The sequence below is a fragment of the Neofelis nebulosa genome, chromosome 10, assembly GCF_028018385.1.
Source record: "Neofelis nebulosa isolate mNeoNeb1 chromosome 10, mNeoNeb1.pri, whole genome shotgun sequence".
Taxonomy (NCBI): Eukaryota; Metazoa; Chordata; class Mammalia; order Carnivora; family Felidae; genus Neofelis; species Neofelis nebulosa.
In genome coordinates, this window is record NC_080791.1 from 76,377,534 (window position 1) to 76,393,580 (window position 16,047).

The window sequence follows — 16,047 nt, forward strand, 5'->3', positions numbered from 1 at the left end:
CAATTGTCAGAGCCAAGAATACTGCTAATGATAGTATAGATGCCTTTTTTCCCCCCAGTCTACATGAAGAAATCTGTTCTCACATTTGCCCTATGATGTGAAGACTGGAAAGAAAGGTTGTATTATGCCTTTCTTACCATAAGACCAAAGAGGGACTTAGCCTCCTGTGCAAGGTCATTCCCCACCTTTTAGTGAGGAGGGGAACAGCATGGGAATTGCCTTGTTTTCTCTATAGGGAACTTTCTCCAAAAAGTGCCTTGGTATTCACTAGTGCCAGCTAAGAGGCAGGGGAGGATGAGGCTCTGTCTAGCAAGGGAAGGTCATTGTAACTTTCCTCTTGAGGAAGAGCGTGAACGTTCTTGAATTCAAGGCAAAGCCCAAGATAAACTGCTTCATTTAGCATGCCATTTGGGCTTCATATTATCTTATTAAACAGTGGCATAATACATGTCGATTCACATGGTTTACATTGGAAATGAATTCTTGTATATAATTGGGAAAGGTACCCTGGTGTCGCTTCAGAGGTCTTTCTTCATCCAGGTAAATAGAAATTCAATATTCCTTCATAAGTAGTATTGTTGAACCACTGCATTGCTTTGTATAGAACTCTGAGGGTTTTATCTGTTAACAGAAAATCGAGTTCTTCATAGAATATTGACTGATCTTTTAAGTGGATGGGACACTTGCTAGGGAAGGGAGGGCATTCTTAACCAAAGTCATGAATAAAGAGAGGTTGTACCTTGTGAAGAAAATTTCTGATGTGAGCCCTTGATTCAGTGAGTGACTTTGACAAGGAGTGTCAGTTACTCTTTGCATTGTTCATTCCTCTCAAGCAGTTTTTATGTTTGACTGGATGTTTAATTTTGCATGGTATTGTATTAGAAATTAGATACATGTTAAAATACCAATATGTACTAATGGCATGCAAAATTCCCATAATTCTCCGCATATAGCTTAAGAGGCAGGATCTCATTTGAGTGCAGGGCCTACAAACATGACTAAATGGGAATTGGGTTTTCTTTAGCCATAAAGGTGGGTAGATTTTAGATGATTGCAGAGTAAATACATTATTTGTGTCGGATAGCCTATGGGAACATGAACTAATTTGAACCGATTATAATGCAGTCGATTTAAGCAGTAAATCATGTGCTTATTAAAAGGACTGTGCTTGACCTAATTAATTTTCACATTACTATTTTTCCTATTCTTCTGTCTGGCTTTCCTGTTAGTGATCTGCCCTATGGTTCAAACTTGCTATCCCAATCTTTTTTGTGGATGAAAAGCTGAGAGGGGTTCATCTTGCTCTTTTGGCTGCCTTGTATAGATCTCATGAACTGGGGATTAGTGGAAGAAGACCCTTGAAAAGGGTCATCATGTTTCACTTGTTTCCAGTAACTATATTATCTGCAGAAAGATGTCATTTGACCACCTGAGTTTTCAGTCTATATTACTTAGTTTCATGCATTCATTGCTCATCATGAACTCTGGGCTGTATTACTGTAGCACTTGTATAACTATAGCCCTCCTATTCTGAAGATAGTATTAGGGAGAATTCATTTATTCATTAAATAGATGGAGTAAGCACTTTCTTTGACTATCCCTCTTCCAGATACTAGGTATACTGACTTAAATAAGACTGATAAGGTCCCTGCTTTCAAGGTTTTCTTGCTTCTGGTAGGAGGAGATAGTCATTCAGCAAAGAGCTAAGACAATTTTGGAGACTTACTTGCTTTGATAAGAGAATAAGCTAAGTGATTAGCAGTTAGTAGCTACTTTATATAGGATGGTCAGGGAAGGTCCAGGTGAAGGAGACCACTGAGCAGGTGCAAGAATGTTGTGTTGGGGGTTTTATTTACTGCACACGCAGCAGATGTTTAGCGGTTGTAGCAGTTAGGAAGTGCAGGTGCCACTTGAGGGTGAAAGTGCTGGGCCTAGAGGTACCAGCAAAGACCAATGCCTTCTTCCTTGGCAGGGAGGTCTGAGAAAGCAGGCTCAGCCAGGACCAAAATCCTAGAGACTCCAGTGAGTAGTGTGAGGTACGTGGTCCTATGTTGAAGTGCTGGAATGTAAGGCCACATAGGTCATCCAGGTGGGGAAAGTCTCAGAGATTGGTAAAGAACTAACATATAGGGCAGTCAGGATAAAGACTCTTGCTTGCTTGCTTTCTTGCTATCTATCTATATTTTAAATTTTAGTTGACATATAGTGCAATATTGGTTTCAAGAGCAGAATTCAGTGATAAATCACTTAAATGCAACATCCATTGCTCATCACAAGTGCCCTTAATACCCATCTCCTTTCTAGCCCATCTCCCACCTACTTCCCTCCAGCTCTGTTGGTTCTCTGTAGTTAAGAGTCTCTTGTGGTTTGTTTCCCTCTTTCCTCTCCCCCCCGCTTCCCATATGTTCATCTGTTTTAATTCTTAAATTGCCCATATGAGTCAAATCATATGGTATTTGTCTTTCTCTGATTGACTTATTTCGCTTGGCATAATACATTCTAGCTTCATCCACATTATTGAAAATGGCAAGATTTCTTTTTGATGGCTGAGTAATATTCCAGGATATATATTTTGATAAGGATGCATGAGGACAGTCTGAAATAAGAATTTAGAGTGCGGGCCCCTGCTCATTGCTGCTATTTTCATTTTCCCAGAAACCTTTCCTATAGATTGACTAAAACCAGTTCAGGTGCCAAATGGTCTAGGAATGTGCCTAGTACTGGACGAAGCAAAAGTGTTAGGAATAGTGGCCTGTCATATTTTACTCCTAAAAAAGGAAGTGCATTCTTTGTTGGTATTGGTTTAGTGGTTGTGTATCCACACACACTGTAATAACTTTGCAAATCATCTACCTCTCTTTGCTGAGTCTTTTTCCAGTCTTAAATGAATTTATGATGAACTTTCAACAGAAGTCAAACTTGTGTAAATGTCAGAGAATTACCTATTGTGGAAGAATGTAAAAGATCGTAGGATGTTTGCTTAGAATTTAGAGTAATATAGAAAAGTTTGACTTATGGCTTGAAAGCATTTAAAAGAAGCTAATGAATATTTTAAAACTAAATGAAAATACTGAAATTTTAGGATATCATAGAAAATACACTTGGTCCAAAAATTGTTTTTAATCTACATTAGTATCTAAATAAGCTGTTACTTTGCTGTACAACTTTAACAAGGTTAAACAGAAGTGAATGTTCTTTGAATGAATTTGTAGGGGAAAAGAAGTTGGGTACACGTTAAGTGCCTGTAGAAGTGCTGGCTGTTTCTGTCTGTGTGTTAGCTACACTTTGTTTTCCGTTCAAACCTGAGCTCCAGTGTTTCCGCCTTTGAAAGTGTTTTCTGACTATGGCAGACAGCAATCTGTTTTTCTCTCTGCTTTCATAGATCATTGCACTTCACTGAATAAGGTGTGTGCATGCATGCTGTCTTCCTGGCTCAGGCATTTGACCCGAGGACAAGGACTTGGCCACATTAATTTTGCCATGTGCGTTCCCGTAGCCAACACGGTGTCACACAGATGATAGACAATCCGATACTGATGTGAAGGAAACCTCATTAAACAAAATACTAGAATATCAAGTTTCCATTTCCTGACAACATTGGAAACCAAGGAGTTCACTCTATTAGCTTTGACTTTTCATTTGAATTGGGTGATCCTAGATTTAAGTGACAGATCACAGATCACTGTGCCCTATCTGCATGAGCCAGCCCACCTAAACCCTACCCCTGGGGTCGGCCCTTCTGTGAAGAGTCTGATTATATTTGGCATGTTGGTGGCATAATTCCTTTTGTAAAAGAGGAATAGATAGGGATGTGATCATTTTATTTCTTAGTTTATGATGTGTTATCAAAGCAGTAGTCTGCACAATACTTTTGCTTCATTCAGTCATTCATCTTTCACTCGTTCACTTTTTCCTCCCTTTGCCTTTCCTTTAGGAAAACACTACCATATACCTTATGTGGGGCTTTAAATTTGTATGTGTCTTTGTCTAATAGCTATAAAATTGTTTTAAATGTGTGTATTTTTAGTCTGTATACATTACAGACCCTTCGGCTTTTTTACTGTAGTCTCAAAACTATTTTAAAATAACTTAAAAATTTTTTTTTTAATGTTTATTTTTGAGACAATGCGAGAGACAGAGTGCAAGCAGTGGAGGGACAGACAGAGGGAGACAAAGAATCTGAAGCGGGCTCCAGGCTCTGAGCTGTCAGCCCAGAGCCCAATGTGGGGCTCGAACTCACGAACCATGAGATCATGGCCTGAGCCGAAGTCGGACACTTAACCGACTGAGCCACTCAGGCGCCCCATATTTTAAAATAATTTTAATATTAAAAGAAACTATTAAGAATGGCACAAAAAAATCATACACTCTTTGCCCAGATTGTTTTTTCTCTCTCTACATAATGTGTTTACATATGTCTGTACTTAAGCACATCATTATTTTGAATCCTTTGAGAGGAAGTTGCAAAGATCATGACTCTACCTTTAAATACTTCAGTGGATATTAGTGAAGAACAAGACACTTAAATATACATGATCAAGCCTCAAAATCAGGAAATTGAACATCAGTACAATACTGTTATATAATCTACAGTTCCAGTATCACCAAGTTCCTACTAATCTTGGGCATAGGATTTATTTTTTTCTGCTCTCAGCTCCATGCCAGGATTCTGTCTCATATTTATTTTTTATGTCCCATTGGTCTCTTTTAATTGGCAAATGTTCCTCAGTCTTTGCTTTCCATGACATGGGCATTTGAAAGAGTACAGGCAGTCATTTTATAGAATGTCCCTTAAATTGGGTTTGTCTGCTTTTCCACATAAGGGTCCCCTGTGTGGGTATGTATTTTTATTTTTATTTTTTTAAAACTGAAAGCTCTCTTCATTTTGCTATGTCTGAATCCAGTTCGTTGTTTCTGCCTGCTACATGGAATTCTCCAGTGAGGTCTGCCATTTGGAGTGAATTGGCCAGGCTGGTGGGAAAGCAGCCAGCAGACTTTCCTTGGCATCAGGAGAAGATCCTGATGGGGGCTATGTGACACTGGAAATCAGCACACACCTTTGATACAGGCATCAGGGTCCCTGCCTTGCTTTGGGCTGATGGTTGAGAAAGCAAGCGTCTGAGGCCCAGTATTTCTAAGGCAGAAGGAACGATTATGCTTGCGAAGATAAGGCATGATGGAAGTTGATTTTTTGATCCTGCCTTCCTTCATGCACTTAATAAACCAGTGATTACGGGCCTCGTCTGCTCATTGGAGCTCACCTTCTGGCGTATCGAAAATCAAAAAGAAAGCATTAAATTGAAAGCTCTTCCTCCAACAGATGCAAACATTTCACAATGAAAGGTTCAGATAAATAGTTTGACAATGTTTTGCATTGTGTTAGTGAAGCACCCTTACAGAAAATTATGCTTCTGACTCTTTACCTAAATACAGAGATTTCTATTTCTTTCTGGTTTCTTCTGAACTTCACCAACAGGGAACATAATTTTTGCATTGTTCTCTCCATAGTTCGTAAATAATTTTGCATGCCACTTTCCTCCAGTGGAAATTATTTTGTATATACTTTCCCATATTTCACAACCTGCATATTTGTCACTCTTAATGACCATAGTAAATTACATCAGGCTGATCTACTGTAATTTACGCATTTCTCTTTTGTTGTAAATTTGGCTTGCTCTTAGTTTTTTGTGAATATTAGAAAAAAATCCTTTTTTAAGGGAGGATATATAACAGCTTCTTCGGTTAAAGCAGTTTTGACAGGTTGTTTCATCTAAAATTGTTCATTCTAACATGTGAAAAAGGTTGCATTCCTGTGGAGAAAACACACCCTGCCTTCTTAAGGGAGAATTGTTCCTTGCTTATGTTTGAGCATCCATTTATAATGGAAAGATAATTAGTAGAGATGGAGCTGATATATTTAGAGCTTTCTCCATTGAATACCTTCCATGTATTATTAGGAAATAGCACATTTCTAGTGGAGAATAAGAGAGTGATGGACAGTACAGCGAAGTTCCAAGGCTGCAGTGTGACTGCTCCCGACTCCCAACTGTCACACTCATTCATTGGCCTTGACTCAACTGGATGGTCTCTCAGTTCTTGCCTTTGGAGAACCAGTGGAGGAATGTGCCACTCTTTGGCAGAGGACAGTCAGCTCCCTTCCAGCACGGAGACCTGATGAGTTGTCAGAACTTCCTTACTCTGGAAGTACCTGGAGCTGGCTCCGCGCGCAACTGCTCTGAGCATGTACTGAAGAGGGCAAGGAAGGATAGACCATCAGGAGGAATTGAAATTCGTCTACGGTCTCTATGGCACCCCATCCAGAACCTTCTGAGCATCTAAGGATAAGTCGAATTCTTAGGCAAGCTCTTCCTTCCCCTTCTCAGCAGAGACAGTGTTGAGAGGCACTTGGTAGAGGTGAGGTGGAGGCCTGTGATCAGCTGGTGTTCGCAGAGACTATTTCTAAAGAGAGCAAAGATCTCAGGATTTGTGAGTAGGGCAGAACAATTGAGACCATACCATTGTTCATTAGGTTCTGTGGGTACCTTCAAAGATCCTGGGGCTGTTGCTTCCTCCAAGTTATTTGTCTTCATATATCTTAGGAAGGTTTTGTTTTCACGTACAGAACTTTCTTTTCTTGCTCCTTGAGGGGAGGATTTTGTAGGTCTGGCTTATTTTATCTCTCATTGCCTTGTGTGGAGCTTGTATCAAAAAAAGTACTCAAAAGAGGTGCCTGGGTGGCTCAGTTGGTTGAGTGTCTGACTTCAGCTCAGGTCATGATCTTGTGGTTTGTGAGTTCTAGCCCCACATCAGGCTCATTGCTGTCAGTGTGGAGCCGACTTTGGGCTTTTCTCTGCCCCTCCTCCACTTGCGCACACACTCTCTCAAAAATAAACATTAAAAAAAAGTGCTCAATAAATAAATATTGGTTGTATGATTTTGTTCACTAAGGATATTGTCATGTGGGCAACTACTACTCTTCTGTTAAGAGGAATGTAGAAGTGAGGAGCAGCTAGATAAACCAAAGTCAGGGAGGAGTAGAGTGCAAAGGGGTGTACCTGGGCTTTGCAGCCAGGAAGAGGGAGATCCTCATCCCAACTTGACTACTCCCTGTCTTAACTTGGTTGACCCATTTATGTTCTCTGAACCTCAGCTTTCTCACCTGCAAATGTGGATCAGACCACTTTACTCACAGAGCATGTGTAAGGTTTATTACTCAAAGTAGACAGTTAAAAATGTTTTCTTCCTCCTTTCCCTGCCCAAAGGGTGACGATAGAAAGCCAACAGAGGTCCAGTTAACGTGTCCAAGTGTTGTCAGGAAGTAGATCCCTACGTTCATGTTACCCATAATCTGAAATGTGCCACATACTGCTTCTATCTCTCCACACCAGCAGGTAATGCCATGAGTGCTTCAAACAACATACATACCCTTTGGTTCTCCTTTGGGCCTCTTCACTAGTAACTGTGGTTTTTGCCTCTACAGGATTTATGAACGTGTGATAGACCCTCCTGAAACCAACCTTCCCCCAGGAAGCAATGTATGGCTCGGTCAACGCAATCAAAAGCATGGCTTATTCAAAGTAAGCACTTCTTTCTACTTCTGCCATGTAGTTTTCTATGTGCTTGACACGAATAATTGTCAGAACAATTCTATGAAGTAGGTGCTTTGAAACTAGGCAGAGTTGAGTGATTTGTTCAAGATTGCATAGGATGATGCATAGTGTAAATCATCCTCCACATGTTTCTGACTGACCTAATTCTGGGAGACAGGATAATCTTCAAATTGGCTTCCATTCTCAGAATCTTGGGGTGCATGGACACTGAGCTTTTGCTCTTCTTATCTATAAAGAGAGTAATACAATAACTGTGTTATTATACTTTATAGAAACAGGATACATTGATAAAATGAAGAAGTTAAAAACTTCATGAAATTTTAAGAAAGTCTTGTTCTTCAATAGAATGGCAGACTTTTGCTTCTGGCATTGCGGTAGAATAGATATTTTAAAAAATTCTGCTTCAGAATGCCTATAAATGTTGGATAAAACGGAACAAAAATCTTTGAAGACCCATCATTGCACTTAGAAGAAAGGAAATTCTTAGAGGCCAAATATGTGGAGAAAAGTGAAAACCAGAGGGAGGGATGTCTGCCAGTACCAAGAATTTGAAAATGTCTTTTCTGTTATTCCCATTTGAGTGAGATATACTTGACCTATAACACTTCGTAACTTTAAGATGTATAACTTTTAGATTTGATAGACTTGTATGTTGCAAAATGATTATCAACAGTATTAACCAACACCTCCCTCATCTTACATAATTATCATTTCTTGTCATGAGATCATTTAAGACCTACTCTCTTAGGAAAATTCAATTACATAATACAGGATTAGGCACTATAATGACCATGTTGTACATTAGATCCCCAGACCTTATGTGTGTTATATCTGGAAGTTTGTATACTTAGAGTAGCATCTCCCCATTTCCCCCAGCCCGTGGCAACCAGCATTCCACTGTCTCTCTGAATTTACGTTTTTTGGATTGTACGTATAAGTGGTGTCATGCAGTATTTGTTTGTCTCTGTCTTATTTCATTTTGCATAATGCCCTCCGAGTCAATTCGGAAATGTTGAAAATGGCAGGATTTTTTTCGCTCGTGGCTGAATATATTCTATTGTATACGTACCACAACTTTTTTAGCCATTCATCTGTTGACCTATACTTAAATTTTTTTATGTTTTATCTGTTGTGAGTATTGTGGCAATGAATATAGGGGTGAAAATACCTCTTTGAGGAAGTGCTTTAATTTCTTTTGGCTATGTACTCAATAATACACCCAGATGTGGGATTGCTGGATGGTATGGTTGTTTTATTTTTAACTTTTTGAGGAATTTCCGTAGCTATACTAGTTTATATTTCCACGGTGTACAAGGGTTCCTTTTTATTCACACTTGTTATTTTTTGTCTTTCTGATGATAGCCATTTTAATATGTGTGAAGTGATATTTCATTGGGGTTTTGATATGCATTCCCAGATGATTAGTGTTGTTGAGCACCTCATGTACGTATTGACCATTTGCATATCTTTGGAAAAATGACCATTGAGTTCCTCTGCCCTTTTATAATCAGCTTTTGTTTGTTTATTTGCTGTTGTGTCATATGAGTTTTTAAATATGTTTTGGTTATTAACTTCTTATCAGATTGCTGATTTGCAAATGTTTACTCCCATCCCATAGGATGCCTTTTAATTTTGTTGATTGTTTCCTTTGCTGTGTAGAAGCTTTTTGTTTGTAGATCCACTTACTAATTTTTGCTTTCATAGCTTATGCTTTTGGTGTCCTATCCAAAAAATAATTGCCAAGACCAATGCCAAGGAGCTTTTCCCCTGTTTTCTTCTAGGAGTTTTATGGTTTCAGATCTTGCGTTTAAGTCTTTAATCTGTTTTAATTTTTTTGTGAGTGGTAATACAGGAATCCAATTTGTTCTTAATGCAGTTATCCAGTTTTCTCAAAACCATTTGTTGAAGAGACCATTCTTTCCTTATTTGTCAAGGAGTCGTTGATTATATGTGCAGCGGTTTATTTTTGAGCTCTTGATCCTGTTCCTTTGGTCTATGGTTTTTTCTTTTCTTTTCTTTTCTTTTCTTTTCTTTTCTTTTCTTTTCTTTTCTTTCTTTTTTTTTTTTTTTTGCCAGTATCATACTTCTTTGATTACTAGACCTTTGTAGTCTACATTTGACTCTTGAACAGAAGGGGTTTGAACTACACGTGCCTACTTACACAGGGATGTTTTTCAATAAATGCAGTACAGTACTGTAAGTCTATTTTCTCTCAGGATTTTAACATTTTTCTTTAGCTTTATTGTAGGAACACAGTATATAATACATAAAGCTTACAAAATATGTGTTGTTTATGTTATTGGTAGGACTATAGTCAACAGTAGGCTATTAGCAGTTAAGTATTGGGGGAGTCAGAAGTTACTAACCCCTGCATTGATAAAGGGTCTAATGTAGTTTGAAATCAGGAAATGTGATGCATTTAGCTTTGTTCTTCTTTCTTAGGATTGATTGCTTTGGCTCTTAGGTTTTTTGTGGTTTGAAACAAATTTTTTATTTTTTTGTTTGAAAATGCCAGTCAGATTTTGATAGGGATTGCACTGAGTCTGTAAAAGGGTTTTGGTAGTATGGATATTTAAACAGTATTCTTCCAATTGATGAATATGGATATCTTTACATTTGTGTCTACTTCAATTTTTTTCTTTTTCTTTTTTTTAATCAAAGTCTTATAGTTTTCAGTGTACAGATTTTTCACCTTCTGGTTAATTTCCTAAGTATTACACTGTTGTTGATGCTGTTGTGAATAAGATTCTTTTATTTTTCAGATATTTCATTGTTAGTGTATGGAAATGCAACTGATTTTTGTATGTTGATTTCGTAACCTGCAGCTTTACTGACTTCATTGATTAGTGCTAAAAGTTTTTTGGTGGAATATTCTATGCTCAATTTTCTGAGTCTTTTTATTATGAAGGGAGGTTGTATTTTGTCAATTCTTTTTCTGCATCTATGAGATATGATTTTTTAAATCTCATTCTATTAGGGTGAGTCACATTTATTGATTAGCATATGTTGAACCATTTTTTGCATTCTAGGGATAAATCTGCTTGATCATGATGTATGATTCTTTAATGTGTCATGAATTCAGCTTGTTAATATATTTTTATATCTATATTCATCAGGGTTATTGGCCTGTAGTTTTCTTGTAGTATTCTTCCCTGATTTTGGCATAGGATAATGCTGGTCCTCTTAAGTTAGTTGGTGAATTTTGGGAAGACTCAAATTTGGAAGAGTTTGAGAAGGATTGGTGTTAAATTATACTTAAGTGTTTGGTAGAATTCACCGATGAACCCATTTGGTCCTGGGATTTTCTTTTCCTTTAAAATTGAAGGTATAATTTACATAAAGCATAAGTCATTCCTTCCAATGTGCAGTTTTGAGTTTTAGAAAATTGATAGAGTCACATACCCACCATCATAATCAAGATAAAGGACAATACCATAACCTCCCCAAATTCCCTTGTAACACTTTTGATTCATCTCTTCTAATCCTGAATGGCTAGTAACCACTGATCTATTGTCTGGCCCTATAGTTTTGCCTTTCCCAGAATATTCTACAAATGAAATCATATATATATGTATGTATGTTGAGGTTCACCCATGTTATATGCATCAATGATTCTTTTTTATGGTACTCTAATTCTGTAGTATGGGTGTACTACAGTTTGTTTATCCATTCCTCAATTACTAGACATTCAAGTTATGAGTTTTGGCCATTTACGTATAAAGCCACTAAAAATGCTTGCACATAGGTGTTTGTATGAACACAAGTTTTCTTTCGGGTATGTATCATTGGGATTGCTAGGCTGTTTTTGAAACGTATGTTTAACTTGATAAGAAAATGCCATTGTATTTTCCAAAGTGGCCATACTATTTTGCAATGCTACAATGATGCGTGGAAGTCCCAGTTAGAGCTTTAAATTTCAACAGTCTGTGCAGGATGGGAAGAATGTCCTAGATCTCATGCAAGATTGGAAGATGGAGCAGAAACTTCTAAAACAAAGCCACAATTTAGAAGACTACATCTCTAGCCAAGGGTGGACAGAAGCGTCTACTACTTAGCCACAGGAAGCAATCCAGTAACTAGTCTTTCTCCACCTCAGTTTCACACAGTTCTGTAATGAGAATTTGAAACCATAGTCCTGCTATCATGCAGCCTGGAAATTTGGATTTATTTTGCCCATGAAGTTTAAGAAACTGTCTTAAAGCATTCCTGGATTGGGAACCTTGGGATTCTGGATGAAGAAAATACAAATTATCTTTGGAGAAGTTTTCCTTCTATGCAGACCTCACAGGATTCCCACAGATTAAGATCATGCAAATAGAATTTTAAGTCCTTATGAGTGAGAGTTAGAAGGAATAACAAACTTTGAATTAGCCCTCAAAGGGCTGCAGAAATTGAAGTTACAAGAAAAGAAATTTTGAAAATCCTGATGTTTTAAAATGTTTAATGCAACAAAATAACCAATTGTGATGACTAGAGAGTATAAATATGATGAGGGAGATCTGAACCAAAAAGAAGTTCCAGAAAAGAAAAATATAGGTATTGAAGTAAAAGAAAAAACCTCAACCCACTAAACAGTAAATTAGACACAGGTGGGGAGAGCATTTGTAGAGTAGAAAATATTGTCAAAGTTATTACCTTAATAGTGGGAAGCTAAAGAGAGGGAAATAGAAAAAAGCTTAAAATGTAGAGAAGAAATATAGAAAAAAATGTTACATATGTGTTTAGTGTGTTTATATTCATACATATATATTTGAAAAATCCAGAAGATAATAGAAGGGGTTATGGGCTCCATTAGAAGTATGATGGCTAAGAATTCTCTAAAATTGATAAAACACTAATTCTGATTATAGCAACTATAATGTAATCAAAGTGTATATTAGCTATTGTTGTCTATCAAGAAACTGAGCTATTTTTTAAGCTTCTGAGTTTTTTCTTTAGCTCACAATTCTTATTTTTTTATTTTTTATTTTCGAGAGAGAGACAGAATATGAGCAGGGGAGGGGCAGAGAGAGAGGGAGACACAGAATCTGAAGCAGGCTCCAGGCTCTGAGCTGTCAGCACAGAGCCCTACGCAGGGCTTGAACTCACAGGCCAAAGTCTCATCTTATAATCTCATTAGAGATTACTAGCCAAAGTCTGATGCTTAGCCAGCTAAGCCACCCAGATGCTGCTACATAACAATTCTTTGTGTGATTAGATGATTTTTCTGGTCTGGTCTGGCTATGCTGTTATCTCTTGGGCTCTCACATGTCTGTGGTCATTTGGCAGATCAGCAGGGGGCAGGATGATCTAAGATGGCCTCTTGACATCTCTGGTTGTAGGCTGGCTGTTGACTAGTGTACCTCAGTTCTTCTCCATATGGTCTCATTCTCTAGTGGTCTAGGGGCTTATCCACATGACAGTCTTAAGAGTCCAAGTGTAAGAAGACAGCAAGCCTGAGCTTATTAGTACTTTTCAAGGCTCGGCTTGCCTTACACAGTGGCTAATATTTTATTGCCCAGAGCAAGTCATAACCAAGAGCCAAACTCATAGTCCATCTCTTGAAGGACTATTCTGTATATCGTTGCAAGGATATGGATGTGAGGAAGGGAAGAAGTTTGGACCATTTTAATCTATTACACAAGCAAGATAGCCACACTTAGACATATTACTGGAATAGTAGAACCCCCCAAAGACACAGAAAAGATACTAACAATAGCTCCTAAGGTAAATTTTCCACAGAAGAATAACAGCTTGAACAGCTGGCTTTTAATCAGTAACAGCAGAAGACAGTGATAATAGAAAGAATTTTTTTCAAAGTTTTCAAAGAAAATCACTCCCAAATGTAGTAGCATATATCCAGCTTAATTCTCATTTGAGAATGAGCATGAGATAAGAACTCATAGATAAATAAAACTGTTTTATGACCAACAGGTGCTCGTTAAAGAAACTTTGCAAAAGAAAAGACATACAAAATACAAGGGGGAATTGGTGAACAAATGGGGAGTATACACAAACCTTAATCATTACTTGATTAAATAATAATGCCCAATTTTGGAAAAAATAAAATTAAAAATATTACAAGACAAAATGCTGGGGCTATCTGATTTTAAAGTACTATAAGGCCTGTATTTAGAAAATGAATAGAGAAATTGGCTAACTATATTAAATTAAGTTCACATGTTAAAAATTTACCAACACCAAAATAAAAATATTACTTCCAGATTTAAATTTTTTTTTTTTAAGATTTCTTCATTTTTTCAGAGACACAGAGAGACTTGGGGGGGGGCAGGGGGGAGAGAGAGACACACACACACAGAATCTGAAGCAGGCTCTAGGCTTTGAACTGTCAGCACAGAACCTAACAGGCACAGGGTTCGAACTCACGGCCTGTGAGATCATGACCTGAGCTGAAGTCCGATGCTTAACCAACCGGGCCACCCAGGTGCCCTCACATTTAAGTATTTGAGAAAGAGATATTTGTAAAAAGTTCTATCAACCCTGAGGCACCTGGGTGGCTCAGTTGGTAAAGCAAGCAACCATTGGTTTTGGCTCAGGTCATGGGTCATGGTTTGTGAATTCTACCCCTACTGGCAGTGGGAGAGCCTGCTTGGGATTCTCTCTCCCTCTCTCTCTGCCCCTTTCATGTGTTCTTTCTTTCTTTCTTTCTTTCTTTCTTTCTTTCTTTCTTTCTTTCTTTCTTTCTTTCTTTCTTTCTTTCTTTCTTTCTTTCTTTCTTTCTTTCTTTCTTTCTCTCTCTCTCTCTCTCTCTCTCTCTCTCTCTCTCTTTCTTTCTCTCTTTCTTTCTCTCTTTCTTTCTCTCTTTCTTTCTCTCTCTCTCTCTCTCTCTCTCTCTCTCTCTCTCTCTCTCTCTCAAATTAAATAAATAAACTTTACCAAATAAAGTTCAACCCAGAATAAGGCAAGAAGAGAAAAAAGTTTTAGTATAAACTAGATATAATTCCAGTGCATAATATTTACTAACTAAGTGATTTACACTTACTGGGTAAAAGTCTGAGTACTATATTGGATTCATAAAACTCCAATCCTGATGTATATTGTTTATATTGAAACAATAAAAAATAAAGATTTATTTTTTGCTTTTATGGCCATTGCTGGAGCACCAGTGGCCAAAAGGAAGTTCAGTCCCTTTCTGACTTCTGACGGAGCAAGGACCAGAAAAGGCATTTCAATGCACATTCCCAAATTCCCACGAAGATGGTCTTCCTTTCCTTCCAAAGAACTGAGACAGAAGTACAACATTTGATTCATGCCCACCCGAAAAGGATGATGAAACACAGGTTGTGTGAGGATACTACAAAGGTCAGCAAACTGGCAAAGTAGTCCAGGTTTACAGGGAGAAATATGTCATCTCCATTGAATGAGTACAGCAAGAGAAGGCAGGTGGCACAGTGTCCACGTGGGCATCTACCCTAGCAAGGTCTATCACTAAACTAAAACTGGATGAAGACCGCAAAAAGATCCTTGAACGTAGGAAAGGAAAAGGGCAAATGTGAGGTAGAAACAACTGAGAAGATGCAAGAATAAAGTAATCTTCTATGTAACTTTAACAAAAACTGTGAAAATGAAGGAAAAAAAAAAAGGGATTCATAAATGTTGGTAGTGAAATGCCTAAAAAAAAAAAAAAGAAGAAAAAAAGAAACAGGCCAAATGAAAGAAAAAGGAGCTGTAGAATGCTCTGGCACGATCAAACTTCAAGGCACCCAAAGTTACCACATAATAAACAATTTTAAAGATGCATACACCTGATATGTAACTTAAATATACATTGCAGCATTACAGAATACTCTGGAAGGATGGTGTTCTCACTACAGGGTGCTAGGTCAACTGAATATCCCTATGGGGAAATACTAATCCTGGACTCTATTTCCCACTACATGCAAAATCAATTCTGGGGGATTATAGATGTAAATCTGAAAGGTAAACCAGTAAAGCCTAAAAAGATAGGATAGAAAAATATCTTTATGGCCTTGATGTAGGAAAAATATTTCTTAAATAAGTTATAAAATAACTACAAAGAGAAAGTTTGATGTACTTAAAATTTGCAAGCCCCCCCCCCCAAATATGTAAGAGAGTAAAATAGAAACTATCCAATTAGTTCTATCCTACAAAGGCCAAAAAGGCAGAAAAATCGATGAGTAAAGTATCCAACTTGAGATGTTAGCAAATGGAAATAAATAAATGAAAGAAGAAATGAAAAAATAAACATATAAGAATAGAAATGAAAATAAGGAGTAGGATACAATAGACAAGATCTGGAAAAACACAATTTGATCATTTGAAAAGACAAATCTGGAAGTTTGAGCAAGAAAAAATGAGAGAAAGCATTAAAAAAACCAAAATACTGCAAATACTAAAACAGTAATTAATCATTGATTTTATATAATAAAATAGAAAATTAGAGAAAAATAGGCAATTTCCTGAAACTATAAATTAT

The 16,047-nt window shown here is 37.4% G+C and overlaps 1 protein-coding gene across 2 annotated transcripts in view; it reads left to right on the forward strand.

The window, feature by feature from the left end:
- The window catches only part of NELL1 (neural EGFL like 1), an 891,388-nt gene that overhangs the window by 160,897 nt on the left and 714,444 nt on the right, over positions 1 to 16,047 (forward strand). For both annotated transcript variants that reach the window (XM_058688463.1, XM_058688464.1), the window contains exon 5: positions 7,481 to 7,577. In XM_058688463.1, coding sequence (XP_058544446.1) covers positions 7,481 to 7,577 — 97 coding nt within the window. The remainder of the gene's footprint in view (positions 1 to 7,480; positions 7,578 to 16,047) is intronic.